General features: G+C 47.5%; 6 protein-coding genes across 6 annotated transcripts; 5 read left to right on the forward strand and 1 right to left on the reverse strand.

Annotated features, from left to right (window-relative positions):
- Window positions 1-365: 365 nt before the first annotated feature.
- Window positions 366-2,599, forward strand: DFL_002194 (uncharacterized protein; the record flags this gene model as incomplete). Its single annotated transcript, XM_067630945.1, has 8 exons — window positions 366-368; window positions 443-479; window positions 547-568; window positions 648-696; window positions 779-863; window positions 918-1,496; window positions 1,668-2,036; window positions 2,094-2,599. The coding sequence occupies 8 exons, from the start codon at window positions 366-368 to the stop codon at window positions 2,597-2,599; spliced, it is 1,650 nt and encodes a 549-aa protein (XP_067493538.1).
- Window positions 2,600-4,234: 1,635 nt separating this feature from the next.
- Window positions 4,235-6,688, forward strand: DFL_002195 (uncharacterized protein; the record flags this gene model as incomplete). The annotated part of the gene is made up of 8 exons (XM_067630946.1): window positions 4,235-4,255; window positions 4,477-4,758; window positions 4,843-5,050; window positions 5,115-5,869; window positions 5,926-6,096; window positions 6,151-6,278; window positions 6,328-6,607; window positions 6,668-6,688. 8 exons carry the CDS (start codon window positions 4,235-4,237, stop codon window positions 6,686-6,688), a joined length of 1,866 nt encoding a protein of 621 aa, XP_067493539.1.
- Window positions 6,689-10,111: 3,423 nt separating this feature from the next.
- On the forward strand, window positions 10,112-12,054 carry DFL_002196 (uncharacterized protein; the record flags this gene model as incomplete). The annotated part of the gene is made up of 6 exons (XM_067630947.1): window positions 10,112-10,288; window positions 10,347-10,518; window positions 10,585-10,692; window positions 10,754-11,288; window positions 11,346-11,481; window positions 11,545-12,054. 6 exons carry the CDS (start codon window positions 10,112-10,114, stop codon window positions 12,052-12,054), a joined length of 1,638 nt encoding a protein of 545 aa, XP_067493540.1.
- A 522-nt stretch (window positions 12,055-12,576) lies between these two features.
- On the forward strand, window positions 12,577-13,855 carry DFL_002197 (uncharacterized protein; the record flags this gene model as incomplete). The annotated part of the gene is made up of 3 exons (XM_067630948.1): window positions 12,577-12,613; window positions 12,678-12,698; window positions 12,804-13,855. 3 exons carry the CDS (start codon window positions 12,577-12,579, stop codon window positions 13,853-13,855), a joined length of 1,110 nt encoding a protein of 369 aa, XP_067493541.1.
- A 175-nt stretch (window positions 13,856-14,030) lies between these two features.
- DFL_002198 (uncharacterized protein) lies at window positions 14,031-14,906 on the reverse strand (the record flags this gene model as incomplete). Its single annotated transcript, XM_067630949.1, has 3 exons — window positions 14,031-14,107; window positions 14,172-14,791; window positions 14,872-14,906. 3 exons carry the CDS (start codon window positions 14,904-14,906, stop codon window positions 14,031-14,033), a joined length of 732 nt encoding a protein of 243 aa, XP_067493542.1.
- Window positions 14,907-15,065: 159 nt separating this feature from the next.
- Window positions 15,066-17,950, forward strand: DFL_002199 (uncharacterized protein; the record flags this gene model as incomplete). Its single annotated transcript, XM_067630950.1, has 4 exons — window positions 15,066-15,088; window positions 15,336-16,060; window positions 16,162-17,570; window positions 17,627-17,950. 4 exons carry the CDS (start codon window positions 15,066-15,068, stop codon window positions 17,948-17,950), a joined length of 2,481 nt encoding a protein of 826 aa, XP_067493543.1.
- Window positions 17,951-18,485: the final 535 nt, after the last annotated feature.

An 18,485-nucleotide genomic window follows, 5' to 3' on the forward strand; every position in this document is an offset into this window, starting at 1 on the left:
CTTCGAACCCGAAGGTTTATAAAAATAGAATAGAATGGCCGTGACATTGACGGTTGAAGGACCCCGGGAATGCGCTCGTCACTGGGTATCCAGATTCAGATCTCGATCTCGAGATACCCCCCTGTTGTGATAATATGTGTTGTGATAAGACAGCGTTGGCACCTGGTAAACGCGAAAGCTAGCTAGCTCTCGGAGAAGAGGTGACGTTTGTGCTCTCCCAGATTCAACATCCCACTTTCCCACTCCTCTCTCCCTCGAATACCTTAATACCGAATTTTTACCCGCCGCTTCCCCCCTGATATACGCTATTGGAAGAGAAAGGGCTATAGAGGAGTTTCTGGCGTTATCATTACGGAATAGATACAATGGTATGGCTTTCGATATGATGCTTATGGAAAGAGGGAAGGGCTAATAGTGGAATTCTTTGGTTGGATATTAATAGTCGAAGAGGGACGCTGAGAATTCGGAGGACCGATATGGTGTGTTTTTCAAACTGAGGTTTTAAGGGAGAGGATTTTGATGCTGACTGTTCGGTGATTTTTGTAGGGTCCATTTACTCCATATCTGGGTATATATCAATATCCTTTTGCTCCATCTCTCTCCGAGATTCGTAGTCGCAATGGATGTTAATGAGGTTTTGAGTGCAGACCGGTCGTTATTGCGGAGAATATGATCGGGTGTGCCATGTACGAGCTTGTATGTCTCTCTGGAGCTCCACTATACTGGGGCTAAGCGTGCGAGATGATGGGGACTGATATACTTATTGGACGGGGAATAGGTTCGAGTCGGACATGATGCTTTGATGGGTGAAGTTATTAGGATAGAGGCGGACAGGGCGACTATTCAGGTTTATGAGGAGACTGGTATGTACTCTACAGCTTTATACGAATGGGTGCAGGTGGCTAACATCTTTCTAGCTGGTGTTACCGTCGGCGACCCCGTCCTACGGACCGGCAAGCCTCTCTCCGTCGAATTGGGTCCGGGTCTCATGGAAAACATCTACGACGGAATCCAACGTCCTCTCAAGGAAATTCAACGCGAATCACAGGGTATCTACATCCCCCGTGGTATCGACATTACCGCGCTTGATCGTAAGAAGGCCTGGGAATTCACGCCAGGCGACAAAAAGGTCGGCGATCACATTACCGGAGGCGATATCTATGCTACTGTGTTCGAAAACTCGTTGATGAATGATCATCAAATCCTCCTTCCACCTCGGGCTAGGGGTACGATCACTTATATCGCCGAAAAGGGGAGTTACACTGTTGCAGAGAAGGTTTTGGAAGTGGAGTTTGATGGGAAGAAGCAGAGTTTTACGATGATGCATACTTGGCCTGTGCGTGTTCCTCGACCGGTCGCTGAAAGATCACAGGCGGATTACCCGCTTTTCACGGGACAGAGAGTTTTGGACGCGCTGTTTCCTAGTGTGCAGGGTGGTACTACGGCTATTCCTGGTGCTTTCGGGTGCGGCAAGACAGTTATTAGCCAGTCGTTAAGTAAGTTTTCGAATACGGATGGTATTATCTATGTTGGTTGTGGTGAGAGAGGGAATGAGATGGCAGAAGTCTTGAAGGATTTCCCGGAGTTGTCGATTGAGATTAAGGGACGGAGGGAGCAGATTATGAAGCGAACGACTTTGGTGGCGAATACGTCTAACATGCCTGTAGCTGCACGTGAGGCGTCGATTTATACGGGTATTACTTTGGCGGAGTATTTCCGTGATCAGGGCAAGGATATGGCTATGATTGCGGATTCGTCGTCGAGATGGGCGGAGGCTCTCAGAGAACTTTCTGGACGGTTGGGAGAGATGCCTGCTGATCAGGGTTTCCCGGCGTATTTGGGAGCGAAGTTGGCTAGTTTCTATGAGAGAGCTGGAAAGGTTAGGTGTTTGGGAAGCCCTGGACGGGTTGGATCGGTTTCGATTGTTGGGGCTGTTAGTCCGCCTGGTGGTGACTTTTCGGATCCGGTTACCGCGTCGACGTTGAATATTGTGCAGGTGTTTTGGGGGTTGGATAAGCGTTTGGCGCAGAGGAAGCGTATGTTTTTCCTTTCACTCCATGTTTTTGGTACCGCGATGCTAACCGATGGTGTAGATTTCCCGTCTGTCAATACTGGGTTGTCTTACAGCAAGTATACGAAGTCGCTGGACAAGTACTACGAGAAGCACTTCCCAGAGTTCCCCAAGTACCGTGATCAGGTCAAGAAGCTACTTTCTGACTCTGAAGATTTGGAACAAGTCGTGCAGCTCGTTGGTGCACAGTCTCTTGCCGATAACGACAAGGTTACGCTTTACATTGCTACGTTGGTCAAGGAAGATTTCTTACAACAAAACGGATACTCCCAGTATGACCAGTACTGTCCAATGTGGAAGAGCAACTGGATGATGAAGAATATGATGGGATTCCATGATGAGGCGCAGAAGGCGGTTGCGAGCGGGGTTGCGTGGAATAAGATCAAGGAAGCCACGGGAGATCTGCAGCATCGATTGAGGAGCATGAAGTTCGAGATTCCGGATGATGGGGAGGAGGCTATTACGGCGAAGTATGAGAAGTTGCACCAGGCGATTTTGGAGAAGTTTTCGGCGATTTCGGATGAGTAGGTTACCTCGGTATTTACCTCCTAGGTACTACTATTATATCATGTCGTCGTTTCTTTTTGATTTTTTTTCTTTATAATTGACTCCGTAGTACTAAGCACAACCGGTTGTTATTTTATGATTGAATTCGAGCATGCTTTGATCGAATGCATATGATCATTCATTTGAAATTTATAAATAAAAGAGCAAACAAAACACTTACGATCCGAACATTCTTTTCGCAATATTCATTGGTCTCGTATCGGACGTACGTCACAAAGCTGGGAAGAGGATATACAGTCGCATACGTAATTGTGTCTCGAATGCACCTTACATCGAGACTACCGAGTAATTATAAACGGTACTTTGTATATGTATATGGATGTATATGGATACTGTACCTGCAGGTTTATGAACGAACGGGCTTCTAGAATTCGATGCCATCCAGCCACAATCCATGCGTCGAACAGTGCTTCTGTCTCTATCTCACGGTGGATGGCTATTCTTCTAGCTTCTCGAAGCTGGTCCGGCTTGGCTGGCGGTTGCCGCCCGTTTGCCAGCCTGACCTGCAATAAAACGCGGCCCTTGTCTGGGACCTGCCGGGGTGGAGTGGAAGGGCCAGGCCAGGGCCAGTGATGTTTTCAATGATTTTTGTTTGGATCGCGGGAAGTGCCCCTTATAGCTTATGCTCCATGCTTTGTGGTATTGAAGATTGTATGGTACGATATGATAGTTATGATATGAGGGTCTGGTAATAGCTGTGTAGAATACCTGGCAACACCAATCCACGGGTTGTTGTGTGGTCTCTCTCGTCCTCTCGCTCTCCTCTCGCTCTCTCTCTTCCCAGCAGGGCCTCTCGTCTCTCTCCATCAACCACGCTCTCCTCGAATATACATCCACCATCGCCATCTCCTGTATACCTGCCTAAGCCTACCTTACTTTCGGCTTCAGCTTCAAATCAGCTCAAAGTCACGGACTCTCTCGGTTCCAGCATCATCGGCCATTGATTGGTTGCTTGTCTGTGCTGCTTAGCTTTCCTAACTGACGCTTTGGTACTTTCTCCCTTTCCAGTCAGCCAGCCAGCCAGCCAGCCCAGGCCAGTCAGCCAGCGAGGGAACAGGAGAGAGAACAAGAAGAACAAGAACAAGAACAGGCCAGCCAGCTGCTGCTTGCAGGTTCGCAGAGCCAGTGAGCTTCTTCCTCTTATTCTGCAGACCTCCCCGCAATAGACACAGGCACAAATACACAGAGTATCACCTTCAACAACCAAAAGAGATAACCATCCCATCCATCCCCGGGACTCCTTTTCCTCCGGAAGTTACAGGTCCCACCGGTTCATCCCAACCAATCCATCCATCCACCATCTCCTCCTACATCTCGTCGACCGAACGTGCTTTCAATTGGGCATTCCCGCTCCTCTGGCCAGCGGTACATCTCCTGGAGGCCACCAACATCTCCGACAGTCACCAACCCCCCCTCCTTTCCTCTCTCGACCCCTTTTGGAATCACGTCACACCGTACACTCCCTCGAAACAATCGGCAAAACCAGTTACAGCTCTCCTCTGCTGCTCGCCGGCCTTAGTCCGTTTCGTTTATCATAACCCTCTCTGGGGATTTATCTAGAAACAGTTCCGATAGACAACGGTCCCAATGCTCAACATGAACAGATTCAAGCAAAGAGTAGGCCGTCCTTCGCTACACCTCCCTTCTCTCCGTCCCTCTTCCAACATTCAGTCGCGTTTCCTTATTATTCACTTGCTTCTCCTCAGCATACTTCACGGCTTTTTACTCGCGAAGTCCATGCTCAGGCCAGGTTTTCTCAGTTAGTTGCATTTGTCTCAGAGCTTAAAATGGGCTGACTTTTTGGGCGCGTGTTTCCCCGCGCTTTGGCGATATTATAGCTTCGGGGTAAAGAGTCTAAGACCTCCTCCTCTAAGAAGAAGGACTCATCAGATTCTCCGTCGAAGAAAGAAGAAAAGGCGGAGAAGAAGTCGGAGAAGAGCGTTCTCGCCTCCAATTCCTTGCCGCCTGCTCCAAATGCCGGCTCATCAGCTAGCAACCCCCTCGCTGGGTCAGCCAATTCGTCGACCTCTTCTCTCGGATCGCACACTCAGCAAAATGCTTCTCCGATGTCCAGCAGAATGCTAGCGCCACATGTAGTCATCAGCCCTAGCAGTGCTCCTGTAGGTGGTTTCTCTTCCGTCTCGGGTATATTTAAGGTTTTATGGTGGGAGGACTTTGGTAGCTGATTGTTGGCTGTGATATAGCATCCACCTCCTCCCGGCGCTGCAGAGACAATGCCTGGTGATCTGCAACCGCCCAAGGCAGGATCCAAGGTCAACTATCCTATCGGCTTGCAGACTACCCCGAAAGACGTCACATTCCCCGAGGGTGTTAAGACACCTAAAAGGCAGCACTCTTCTCGCTTTGATGTTTCCGAGAAACGAGAGCTTGAGAAGTTACACGGGTTTCATGGTATGGTAGCTGCTGCCGTCAGAGTTTATAGACGGAAGATGTGTATGCTAATACCCCGCTTCAGAGGTACCCCCTGCTCGTCGACAAGAGCTATTCCTGCAGAAACTAGACCAGTGTAACGTCATATTCGACTTTAACGATGCCGCCGCCGATATGAAGTCGAAGGAAATCAAACGACTCGCCCTCCACGAGTTACTAGACTATGTCGCTAACAACAGACAAGTCATTTCGGAACCGATGTATCCCAAGGTCGTCGAGATGTTCGCTAAGAATCTTTTCCGACCTATCCCGCCACCGGTCAATCCTGTCGGAGACGCGTTCGATCCTGAGGAAGACGAACCTGTCCTTGAAGTTGCCTGGCCACACATCCAAGTCGTCTACGAGTTTTTCCTACGGTTCATCGAAAGCCAAGACTTCAATACCAATATCGCTAAGCAATATATTGACCATGGCTTTGTCTTGCAACTCCTTGAACTGTTTGATAGCGAGGACCCTCGAGAGCGTGATTTCCTCAAGACAACTCTCCACAGGATATACGGCAAATTCTTGAATCTCAGGTCTTTCATTCGGCGATCCATTAACAATGTGTTCTTCCAGTTCGTATACGAGACCGAACGATTCAATGGCATAGCGGAGCTGCTAGAAATCCTCGGATCTATTATCAACGGATTCGCCCTGCCTCTTAAGGAGGAGCACAAGTTGTTCTTGACAAGGGTTCTTCTGCCACTGCACAAGGCGAAGAGCTTGAGCATGTACCACCCACAATTGGCGTATTGTATTGTTCAATTCCTAGAGAAAGATGCCGCTCTTACAGAGGAGGTTTGTTTTCCCCTCCGCTTTCTGTAGTAAAAGTATCTATACTGACTCGAGGATAGGTTGTGTTGGGATTGTTGCGATATTGGCCCAAAGTTAACAGCACGAAGGAGGTAATGTTCCTAAACGAAGTTGAGGACATTTTTGAGGTTATGGACCCCGCCGAATTCGCTAAAGTCCAAGAGCCGCTGTTTCACCAACTGGCCAAGTCCGTTGCCAGCCCCCACTTCCAGGTTTGTATTGATTAGATCCTCCGAAGGCGAACGGTTCACTAATGCGAGCTGTAGGTCGCTGAGAGAGCGCTTTACTTTTGGAACAACGAATACTTCTGCAATTTGGTTAGTGACAATGTCGAAGTCATTCTCCCAATCATGTTCGCGCCGCTCTATGAGAACTCAAAAGGCCACTGGAATAGGTATGTAGTACCCTTCCCGGGTACAGTAGTACGTTCTAATTTTCTATAGGACCATTCACGGCCTCGTTTATAATGCGATGAAGCTGTTTATGGAGATCAACCCCGCGCTTTTCGACGAGTGCTCGGCAGAGTATGCTGCGCATCAAGAAGGCGCGGAAGCCCGTGCTGCGGAGCGTCAGGGTCGATGGAAGGCGCTGGAAGACAATGCGAAGAAGCGCCGGCCTGGAGTTCCACTCCCGAGACCTGCTTCGCCCATGGTCATCACACACGAAGATGCGAATGGGGAGCTCAATGGCAATCCCAATGGGAGAGCTTGGGCACCGCATATGGTAGGTGGAACGATCTCTGCAGGTGGGGAGATTGTTGGCTAACGGGAATTGTCCGGGTAGGGTCTCACCCATGAAGCGTAGTCCATTGAGTGTTGATGACCACCGCCAGCTTTGTCATTTCCTTGCTTGTCTTTTTGCCCGTCCGATTGCCCGCGCCACTAGACCTCCTTCTTGCTACTTTCACGAGTGACTCCTTTCTGCGTCTCTTTCACGATAATCTCTTTTTTTTTTTATGGGGGACCAACATCTCAGCTATTATTGATAATGCTGTACTTGTTCTTTTTTTTCTTTTTCTTTTGTTCTCCATTCGTCCTCGATCCCGCGTACCCTCTGCCCCATCCATGGAGTTCTGTTTCGTAGCGACGGTTCGACATGTTACTCTTTTTTGGATGGCGACCATTCTTCTCCCTCTCTTCCTTTTTCGACACCCCTCTTCTACTTGACGATTCCTACTCTCTTCCAGATGTTTTAGCACCTCCTGTTGCCTTCACCTTTCGTATCATCCTTTTTGGTTCCTTTCTGTTGTTTATATTTCTTGGACCTTGGTTGATAACTCTAGCGAAACGCGAACGCACACGCACACGCACAAACTTCCATCTCCTTTTTGAAATTTATTGTTGTAACCGATCCCTTTTTTTGTGGCGAAAAGAGAAAAAAACTACATGTACGAAGGAAGGGATTTGGAGGGAGCAGGAGGTAGATGTTTTTCTTCTTTTTTTTTTTTTTTAAAAAAACAACGAGATGTAGTAATGAAATGAAGTGCGTGATGTGTTCACCTTTTTTCTCTCCCTCTCTCTTTATATTCATCTTCTTTCCTATTTCCCATATTGAATTGGTTGGAGGGACTTGGAATTGGGATTTAGGTAGGATTCGAGTGAGTCTTCCTCTTCTTGACCTTGGCAAATTTATGTGTGGCTGTTGACAGGTTGCTTTGTTGAATTAGGAGAGGTGTTTACAATTTTTTATATTTATCTCTTTGTTATCTTTCCTTTTTCGATGTCTAACTTTGAAGTTCAGGATTTCTTATATATACTTTTTTTGTGATGAATATATGGATACTTCCTTTTTTTCAGGTTTCGAGAGATATATCTATACTTTAGTATCGGGATCAAGTACTGACTTCGGTAGTACTTGCTAAGGAAGAAAGTGGGTAGTACCGGTGATACAGGAGGGGATAAGAATCGGGGAAGGGTTTATATTAGGCCTTGCTAACTTGCTAGTATCTACAAATGGATTATTTGGTATTGGTGGTTATTGACTCTCTATTCGTGAATAAGGTCTTGGTCTACGAAATATACCGTTCTACGGTTGATCAATTGACACTTACTGCGGTGTGCTTCATTTCTACGAACCATCCTATGACGGGGGATACTTAGCTATCCTTAAAATTTTACTTTTGTAAAAACAAAAAAGCATTTACCGATATCGTATCATATTCAGAATAGGTCTGGGCACGAGACAAACCCATCATGTCTAAAAATGAAAAGTTTCATAAAGCTGCAGCATAAAAGTGTTCATCCGTTGTTTTCCTTTCTCGGTATATGTAGGCTGGCTCCCTCACTCAACGTCGAGATTTGGTGTCAGGTCAGTTTTAGGTAAGTTCAATATATATATATCTTCGAAGAATCGGTCTCTCTAAGTAAAAATCACATCATACGCTTCATGAGCCGTCTTCCCTGATCGGTCCCCAAAAGGTCTCATGTGAGTCCTGGACATTCAAACCACCCTTCTACTTCTGCTATAGGACTGGCTTCATTAATTGCGTGAGACTTGGCGTGATTCTGTCTTTTGTTGCACCAGCTATGGCGGCTTACGCCGCACATTTACCCGACTGCTTGCGAGACAGACAGCACGTAGGGTCGTATTTTTTTTCAATCCGGGTGGTTCTTAATCAAGCTCACCTTCGTAGCCCCTTCAAAACACTAACTAGCTTACGAGACTAACCTCAAGTCTGATTACTTAAATATAACATATTGTTTCAAAAAAATATGTATTGTCTTAGGAATGAATGTTCGTCATGATAAGAATGAATTAGAAAGCCAACCTCGTTTCCGGTAGGACGTTGTTAAGACTATACCATGGGAATGTCTGACTCACTGTCGCTTTGAGGGTCGTGCAGCCCCGTTCTTATCGCATCCCTGCCGCGCACGCTAAAGCGGTCGGGCATAATTATAGTCAAGTAGGCATGTTAGTAGATAGGACTTTAGACTCTAACACCTCACAGTCATCGGCATACATGTAGACGTACGTACTTCGAGGTATCGGCATTACTTATTAGTGTTTTCTACAGGGGAGCGGAGCAGAACAATATTCAATGTTCCTGCCCGAATGTTCTCCACGATTCTCTGCTTGAGATTATAATGGTGAAACAACTCTCTGCCGTCGATAGTTATGTTTTTTTGTATGATGTCAGCCGAGTTCTAACGGCGGAGTCGTACTATTCGCTGGACACAAGGCGAGGAGGCGAAACCATTGGTGGGGTTGGTAGGAGGTGACTCCATGTCGATTAAAATTCAAAGTCCGCCACAACCGTTTGGGTGTATCGACTTGCATGTCGTTAAGAGATTACAGAGGTCCGTATTTTCCAAGTTTTCAATGATCAAAAATAGGATCTCGGTGTTGAGGGTTATGAGGGTCCAGCTGGGTATTTTATGATGAAATTGACGGTCGCGAGAAAATAAGTATTTGGTCGGAGCGGAATGTGTTTGTGAATGGACGGGGCGTGGGTATTTTTCAGATTATGTATTCGAGAGTAGATGTCGATAGCAACGGCTTTAAATGAGTGCTTGTGAGGTCTCAAACAAAATGCGTTGCAAAGTGTTGGAATTTACAGACAAACAAATGTGTTGTGTGTTGAGAGTTTTAAATACACATGTAGAAGAAATTGATCTCAAGCGTTAAAATGGGCAGAGCCCTTGTCAAACGCTCACTATTAGATCGGGGCTGTGGTTTAGTGGTATAACGTTTCTTTCGCATAGAAAAGGTCCTTGGTTCGATTCCTAGCTGCTCCACTTATAAACATTTTTTTGCATTTTCCTTCATCAACTTTTTTTTTAGGAAATGGTGATGATGGTGCATGGTGGCTTCCATGAGCTCCACTAGCGGGGAAGGTGGGGTAGAAAATATTTTTAATAGAAGATAGGGTAAAAATGTAACAGCGTATTTGTGTTGTATGAGGTTTAAGAGAATTTAAAGCGTCTACCTGCACGTTCATGATTTGTAGCTGTTTGGAGACGGCTTGTAGAGCATCGACTACCGACATAATATTACCGCTAGGAATCTACGTCAGGGGCGCTATTTTAGGCTTCACTAGAGATTGTCTTTTACTGGTTGCCGCGCCGTTTACCTTGCCTGAAAGCTCCCGGTTTGCTGGTTCGAACCCGGGCTTCGTCGCTCGAGATTTTTTTCCAGAAAAAATACAACGCCTGGCAACAAATATATCAAGATTTGTCTCGCCGGACCTGGACATTGAGAAGGTCTGAACCTGGGGACGTGATAAACAAGATGTCGCAATCCCCGTACGTCCTAGAAGACGAGTATGATCGACCTAGGCCTCCGCCGTCCGAGGCGACTTGGTATGAAATTCCAGACCGACAGTTATTGGCGGTGGAGCACCCGGCTGTGGTTTTGAATACAGACCGGGCAGTTAGGATGCTGGGCGGTGGGAAGGCTGTTGCACAGGTTGCTACGTTCCCTTTTTGTCCGTACGGAGTCTATTTATACTAAACAACATCCATAGGCATTCAAACCAAACCCGGAAAACATATCAGAGCCTAACGGTCTCGAACTACGGTTTAGGCCCGGCGACGCACTGGCTCCTCCAATTCAAGGGAAACCAGCAAGGACCCGAGCTATGGTTCTCAAAATAACGGTTCCTAAAGGGAAAGGTCCCAATCCTAGACCTGCTCCCGGTGAGGAACAAGATATTCCCAAAATCTTGAAGAGTTTAAATGGGAAATTTACATCTGAGGTTGTAGGTTGGGTAGACCACGCGATCCGGTTTAGAGATATGGCGGATTATCAGTGGAATACACGGAGTTCGGAGTGGGCCAGAAATGTGGAGGAGAATCTGATGGAGTTGGACCGTATGTTCCTTTGTTTTAATTTTAGCATCTGACGCTGGTTTTAATGGTTATTGGGTTATAGTGCAAGCCCTCAAACGCTTCCGAATGACCGACAAAATCACCGCCGATGCAAACGCAGAAATCATGCGCCCACCGCGCTTCACCCACATAAACTACCCATTCGTCTACGGTTTCCGTCAAAACCCCGCTATAAAAGTCGACACAGACATAAACGGCGAACCCGTCTTCATCAATGCTGGAGCACGCGTCCAAACCCAAACGCAATACGGAAATTGGAATTCCGATACCGTTCCTCAAGCGGGACGGTTGAAACGTCCGAAAGGTCCTGGGGTGTTCGTGGATTGTCTGAAAAAACTTGAAGAACTGTTCGAGGAGAGACCGATATGGACGAGGCGGGGGTTGATGAATAATATGCCTAGTAGTTTGTGGCAGCAGTTGAAGTGGGCGTATCCGCATGTTGCTTATTATTGGAGGAGTGGGCCTTGGAGGGATACGTATGTGAAGTTTGGGGTCGATCCGAGGAAGAGTAAAGAGTTTGCGAAGTATCAGGTTGTGGCGTTTAAAGTACACACGGTTAAGCCCATGAGGGATTCTAGGTGAGAAGAAAGGCTCCTGTTCTGCGGGGCGAGCGCTAACGGAGATGTAAAATTTAGTCAGAATAAAGGCCATCTGTTTGACGGGGAGACCGTCATTCTCGATGGAAAGATTTGGCAGTTTTGCGACTTGAAGGATCCGTTGTTGGCGGAATTGGCGGATATTGAGAAGTGCGAGGCAAGGGACGTTTGCGATGTCAGTCAATTCTCCCCCGCTTTCTATTATGGTTGTGACAATACTAATGATTTTAAAATACAGAATATCGACGGCTGGTTTCCGAATAATCGTCACTTTAAAATAAAATATATCATGAGGAGGAAATTGTCAGCATTAATTGCCGGGAAGAGAATAAATGATAAAGTCTTTGAGGCGATATTGAAAGAGCCGGATTCGGCTGCACCGGGGACTTTGCCGCCAAGGAAACAGATAATGTATACTACAAGTCCGGACGAGACGGAAGGAGGGACCGCTGGTGAAGGTGATAAGATGGATATTGTGGAAACGGAGGAGGGGGATGCGGAGGTGGAGGTTGATGAGTTGGTGGATGAGTTTGGGGAAGAGTTTGAAAGCGAAAGTGAGAGCGAAGGAGAGGCAAATGAGGATGAAGGGGAGAGCGAGGGTAGTAAAAAAGAGGAAAGGGAGACGGCGGCAAGGGACGAGAGGTTGCAAAAGCTGATGGAGAGGTTTATGCAGGGTCATCAGCACGAGGGGGTGTCGAGGAAGGCTGGGGATGATGATGATTTTGAATTGCTGGGAGAGAGTGACTAATGGATTGGTTGCAAAGGGTATTGGACATGCATGAAATAATATTAATATTAGAATATGATGCCAGTCTATAACTAAGGATTGGATTCCATTTATTTCATGCATGCATAGTTCGGACTGTAATATATGTGTTGAAGATGTTGTAATATGCGATAGAGCTAGCTCCAGATCTTGGTACAATGTTGCGTGGGTCTTTTGCATCTATTCTATACAGCGCTCGGATTAATATCGGGTAGTTCGGATCTCATGATCGTATAGACTGTAGACGAAACAGTAAATCATGGGGACCAAGACAGGGTTTAGGCTGAATAATCAATACGTTCAAGTTTACTTGTTATCTGTGGGAAGAGGATTATCGATTGATATAAATTGTCCACTTTCCCTAATGTAATAGTATTTTTTTGATATCGATATATCTCTTTCTGTAAACTGTATAAATTTAAAGCCATCGACATCACGACTTTTTGATAGAGTCGACTCTATTCGAAATTCCATAATTGATACTTACGCGCGAAACCTTTCGAGATGGCTTCACCGTACGAGCTCAAGTGGGGTATCCTAGGTAAGCTGGTGAAAGAAAATCCACAACGATGTCGAAGAACCGTACTGATCAAGCTCCGAATTAGGCTGCGGATGGATTGCATCTGGTACGAATACCGTCGAAGGAGCTCGCTCCAATATACCACGTCCCCAACGCATCTCTCCCGATGCATAACTCTAGGTAGTAAATGCATAATCTAACAAACTCCCAGTCTTCACAAAGGACCTCCTTCTCGACCCTGCAAACCGTGGCGCTGGGGATATCAAGCACACAGTGGTCGCCGCTGGAACTTCCTCTTCTGTTCCCCGCGCTGAAAAGTTCCTCGCAGACTGCGGCGTTCCAGCGGGAACTGCTGCCGCCCATGGAACTTACGAATCTCTTGTCAACGACCCAAACGTTGATATTATCTATGTTGCAACCCCACATTCTCACCATTTCCTACACGTCCTTCTCGCATTAAACGCTGGAAAACATGTTCTTTGCGAAAAGCCATTTACTGTCAATGCCGAACAGGCAAAGATTTTATTCGATGTTGCGAAGCAAAAGAACCTATTCATCATGGAAGCAGTGTGGACTCGTTTCTTCCCGTTGAGCGTCGAAGTCAGGGAATTAGTCAAGTCCGGTAAGATCGGAGAAGTTAAGCGGGTGCTGTCAGATCTATCACTGCTAAATGAAGTCGAAACTGCATTCCCGCCGGAGAATAGAATGGTTAATATGGACCTTGCCGGCGGTGCATTGTTGGATTTGGGGGTGTACTCGCTTACCTGGGTTTTCCAGATTCTGTACCATTTGGATGAGAATCCGAAGACTCCCAAGGTGGTGGGACACATTCAGAAGTATGGCGGTACCGGGTGCGATGAGACCACTACCGTTGTATGTCAATTTGAAAAGTCGACGGGAATTGCGATGACTAGTTTTAGGGTTGGACAGGATGTGGATGGGGAGGGGACTGGTGGGCCGGCGATTAGGATCTATGGTACGAAAGGGGAGATTCAAGTTGCGCATCCGGCGTATAGGCCGTTGAAGTATAGGGTTATTTTGAGGAAGGAGGATGGAGGTGCTGGGGAGTGGGTTGAGAAGAAGGATGAGGGTGGGGCAATGTATTGGCAAGCGGATGGGTGCGCGAGGGCGATTAGAGACGGGAAATTGGAGTGTGATGTCATGCCGTGGAAGGAGACGGTGGCGGTGATGGAGGTTATGGATGAGACGAGGCGGCAGGGGGATTTGAAGTATCCGGAGGCGATCGAAAGCACCGCCTATTAAGGAATCTCCGACGAAGAGAAAGTTCAGAGGAATATGGTAGTGTATACATTAGACATTTATAAGATCTTGCAAGATAACAGGAGATCCAAGGTATTTTATATCAACAGTGTAACCCGCCTAGCCTGAACACCAATGAACTCCAAGAAAAAGCATAATTCTAGGCAAAATTGACAAATCATAATACCAGGAGAAGGACTAGCAACAGAATGAGAACAAATATCAATATTGCAATACAGCAACTCGAGTATTTATCTAGATTATAGTGGTTAGTCATTCATCGTGCTATTAGGATAGGCTTATGAATATAATTACTCACCTTCGTTAGCTCTTGCAAACTCCGTTAGGTTCCTCATACCTTTCTTCAACCTCCCATCTACCCTTTCAGCGATAGCATCCGTCTCGTCGAGTATGACGGCTTGCTCCTCAAGCTCTCGACTCATATCATTCGCCTGCATTCGTAGATTCCCCACAGTTCTGTAGACACTTTCCAACTGGTCGTCTTGATTCCGCATTAATTCCTGCTGATGCAGTTGTTCGAACTGGGTGTAAGAGTCGTCGCCCGCTCTACTTCCGTTATCATCATCGTATGAAGATATTACGGTGGTAGGTTGTCGTCCCTTTGCGGAACCGGCCATGATCGCAGCTTCCTTCCCCAGCTCCTCCTTGATATCGCTCAACTCTCCTTCTACTTCTCGAAGCCATTTTCGACGCTTGGCGACTGCTTCAACTTCGAGGCCGAAACGGTACGGGTCCCGCTCGCCTTCTGAGACGGCAAGACGGAGATCCTCGAGGTCGATTTCGAGGTCTGCTAAGGCGCCTTCGAGCTCCGAGTGGGCAGAAGTGAGTTCAGGAGACGTGCGACTGGATGTCAAGGAACGGATTCGCAGGTAGGAGGAGAATAGTTGGCGGGTGGTTTGTAAAAGCGCAGTTACGTCCCTGACAGTAGTCGAGATATCGCATTAGCAAAGGTTGGATGCGAGGGATAGATGGCTGGGAACATGGAACAGGACACACACTGCTGGACTTGGATGAAAGGGTCGTCGCCATTCATTGCGAGAGGGTATAGCCGCAGCTAGCTCACTGTTCCGGCAACGTTGATATCAATCGGATTGTAGCTGCTGCAGAATCCTTCTTGGGTGAAGCTGTAGATGTATTCGATAGCTGGCGATGTGATGATGTTTGTTGCAAAGGGGAGACTGTCTACTTGGTGATGACGTTGGTCGGTCGGTTGTTGTGCGTTTGTTTATTCTGATTGTGTGCAACGCGGCAACCAGAAAAACATTGCCAACGTCGACAGCTCCCAAGCTCCAAGGCAGCTGCTCTTCTCTTCTCGTCACCTCCCCCCACATTCAACCTCCACCTTCACCTCCACATACACCATCTCATCATCGCAATCATCCTCATCACCATCCTCGCAAACATCAAGCTCGTCATTACCTTGACTTCATCATCGTTCTCACATCGTCATTTTAAACGGCAGCTCTTACCACGCTCTCACGATAGTTTCGTCAGCTCGTAGGCGTCGTGGAAGCGGCCGCGGGCAACCCATTGCCTCAGCTCGCAAGAAGTCACTTTCGAAGAAGAAAGTCGACACACCAGCTACCGAGGAGGATCTTGAGAACCTCTCTGGCTCCGAAACTGAAACCAACACCATCAAAACTCGTCGTCGTCGACGCGCTACTCTCAACACCAGCGACACTCGAGAAGAAGATCAACCTTCCCCACACGGCGACCCTGTCAAAAAACGATCACCTATTCCTCTACCGCCTCCTCATCCCAGATACTCCCTACGTAGCAGAGGTGGAACGCAATTGACTCCTCTTGTGTTGAAAGCACCAAAACCTAAACTCAAAGAACCGGAACCGGAATCCGAAGACGAGGAGATACAAGGCCTCAAAGAGGAAGAGATAGAACATCTTGAAGACCAAGAGATAGAAGATCTCGAAGACGAGGAGATCGAAGATCTCACCACCATACCATCAGATTGCACGGAAACATTCGGAGAATCATTCGGCATCGAGGTTCCGATAGCGTCGCAATCCGAACCCGAATTCCAACCAAACGAGCCAGAGAAGCAGGAGTCCGCACTGGCCATTGAGGGAGCTATCATGGAGAAGTTTCTCCGTGAATGGCGTCAAGACGCGGTCAATAAACACCAATACGACTCGGCAATTTTCATAGGCGATAAGCTGCTCGCGTTGACTAGTTGAGTATTCCTTACAAATCCTTCAATTCGTGCTAGCCTCTGGAGATGAGGTTCGTAGGTGATTACAATCAGCTTTGGCTAACTCAAAAATCTCCTAAAGATGACCCCAACGACGCTTTCTTTTTGGCTCAAATCCATTTTTCTACTGGCCAATACACACGAGCCCAGGCTTTCCTCGACGGGACTGGCTTGATCCAGAAGTCGGCGCCATGCAAATACCTCTACGCGCTTTCGCAGATCAAACAGAACAAATACGAAGAAGCGCTCCAGACACTGGGCGATGAGAGTCCCATCATCTCGAACCCTCATAATCTTAGAAAGCGTGGGACGTCTCGGGCTAATGAGGAGAAATATGAGGCAGCCATGTGTTACCTCCGTGGAGTGATCTATACGAAGCAAGGTGCCTACGACAAAGCCAAGGAAGCTTACAAAACCGCCGTCAAGATTGACATCAGATGCTTCGAAGCCTTCGACACGCTAATGCGCAACAACCTCCTCAGCCCCGAGGAGGAATGGGAATTTATTTCAGAGATCGACTTTGACTCGATGGCTGCCAGCGTTGGCGGTGCACAGGGCGAAGCTACCACTCAGTTCTTGAAAGCATTGTACACCACTCGGCTGAGCAAGTATAGAAACAGCTCAAAATTCGATGATGCCATCGCATTGCTTTCAACTCAGTACCCACTGGCGGGCAACCATGATATTGTCCTGGCCAAGGCCGAGCTGCTCTACACACAGTGTCGCTTTGAAGAATCGCTCAAGCTTGTCAAGGAACTTTTGGCGAAGGACAAGTACAACTTCAAACTCTACCCGGTCTACATAGCATGTCTTTTCGAACTGGGAAAGAAGAATGAGCTGTTTCTCATGTCCCATGATCTCGCCGACAACCATCGCGAAGAACCTGTTACATATGTCGCGATTGGTGCCTACTACATGCTCATAGACCGATTGGCCGATGCTCGTAGGTTTTTTTCCAAAGCCTCCGTCATGGACCCTTCGTTCGGACCAGCATGGATTGGATTCGCCCACACCTTCGCTGCCGAGGGTGAACACGACCAAGCGATTTCTGCGTATTCTGCCGCTGCTAAGCTCTTCCAGGGGACCCACCTCCCCCAGATGTTCCTTGGGATGCAACATCTGCAACTTAACAACATCACCCTTGCGGATGAATACCTTCAAATTGCCTGGGGTCTCTGCAAAACCGACCCCTTGCTCATGAATGAACTTGGGGTCGTCTTCTATCACAACGAACATCTTCACGAGGCTGTCAAGATGTTTCTTAACGGGATCAAGCTTGCCGATGAGATCGGAGGGGATCCAAAGACCTACGTTCAGTTCCGCACGAACTTGGGTCACGCTTATCGACGACTTGGTAGATATGGTGAAGCCATTGAGGAGTTCACCCATGCGATTAGGATTGGTGGCAACGAAGCCAACATCCGATGCTCTATGGGGCTGTGCTGTCTAATGGAGGGCAAGACTAGAGATGCCATCGGGCATCTCCATGAGGTTGGTTTCCCCTTTTCTGACGAAGGCAAACATGAAAGCTAACCGGGCTTTAATAGGCGCTCTCCCTCGTTCCGCAGGACCCTGTTGCGACTGAGCTTCTCGAACAGGCTCTGTTGAAGTCGGCCGACGAGCCCTTCGAGCCGACCTACTATCTCCCAGATGGCAGTGCCATCGTCCCCACCGACAAGGACTTTGACAAGTTGCTTGGCGAAGATAAGTTCCAGAGTCCCTTGCCTAGCGATCCCAGCTCGTCGGTGCAAGTCGCCTCTGGGCGCAACGCCGGCACTGCCAAGCGAAACAGAGTCGGCGGGGGTGCTCGGGGCACCCGTCGAGGGGAGCCAGACCCGAGCGTCATGGATGTTAGCGATTCTGAGTTTTAAACGTCGGTCGTCTGGGGCTGCTGTTCAGAATTTGCTTGACATTCCATTTCAATCTTCTCTGTGCTTCCTTTGACGTCCCCTTTCCGAATTTTCACAATTTCTTTCTGCGTTTTCATGGGCAAATTCTTTGTTGCCTTTTTCTTTTTGTATCCAATGTTAGCGGGGGCATTTCTTCTAGACTATGGCGTTTACATAAGGCATAAAAGCATGAAGGCGTTTCTGGTGGGGGGTCTGCTGTCTATTGCTTGCATTATGATATTAATACCAGGAGATTCCATGTATGTATCATTACCGTCTCCTCTTACCATTACTTTCACGATGGACTGGGAGGAGGCGCTACGTGAATAGTGGACGAATAAAGAGAGATGAAAATTAACGCTTGACCGTAAATCCTTTAAATTGTATTGTGATGTCTTTATTATATTAGCAGCGAGCAGAGTGACTGTAATAACGGCCAAGTATCGTTTGCGAGAGGATCGAAGAAGTGATCCAAAAGGGATATTATACAGACGAAAGTTCCCATACGCCTAGGTAT

Source organism: Arthrobotrys flagrans (genome assembly GCF_004000055.1).
Source record: "Arthrobotrys flagrans strain CBS H-5679 chromosome Unknown unitig_3, whole genome shotgun sequence".
Classification (NCBI taxonomy): domain Eukaryota; kingdom Fungi; phylum Ascomycota; class Orbiliomycetes; order Orbiliales; family Orbiliaceae; genus Arthrobotrys; species Arthrobotrys flagrans.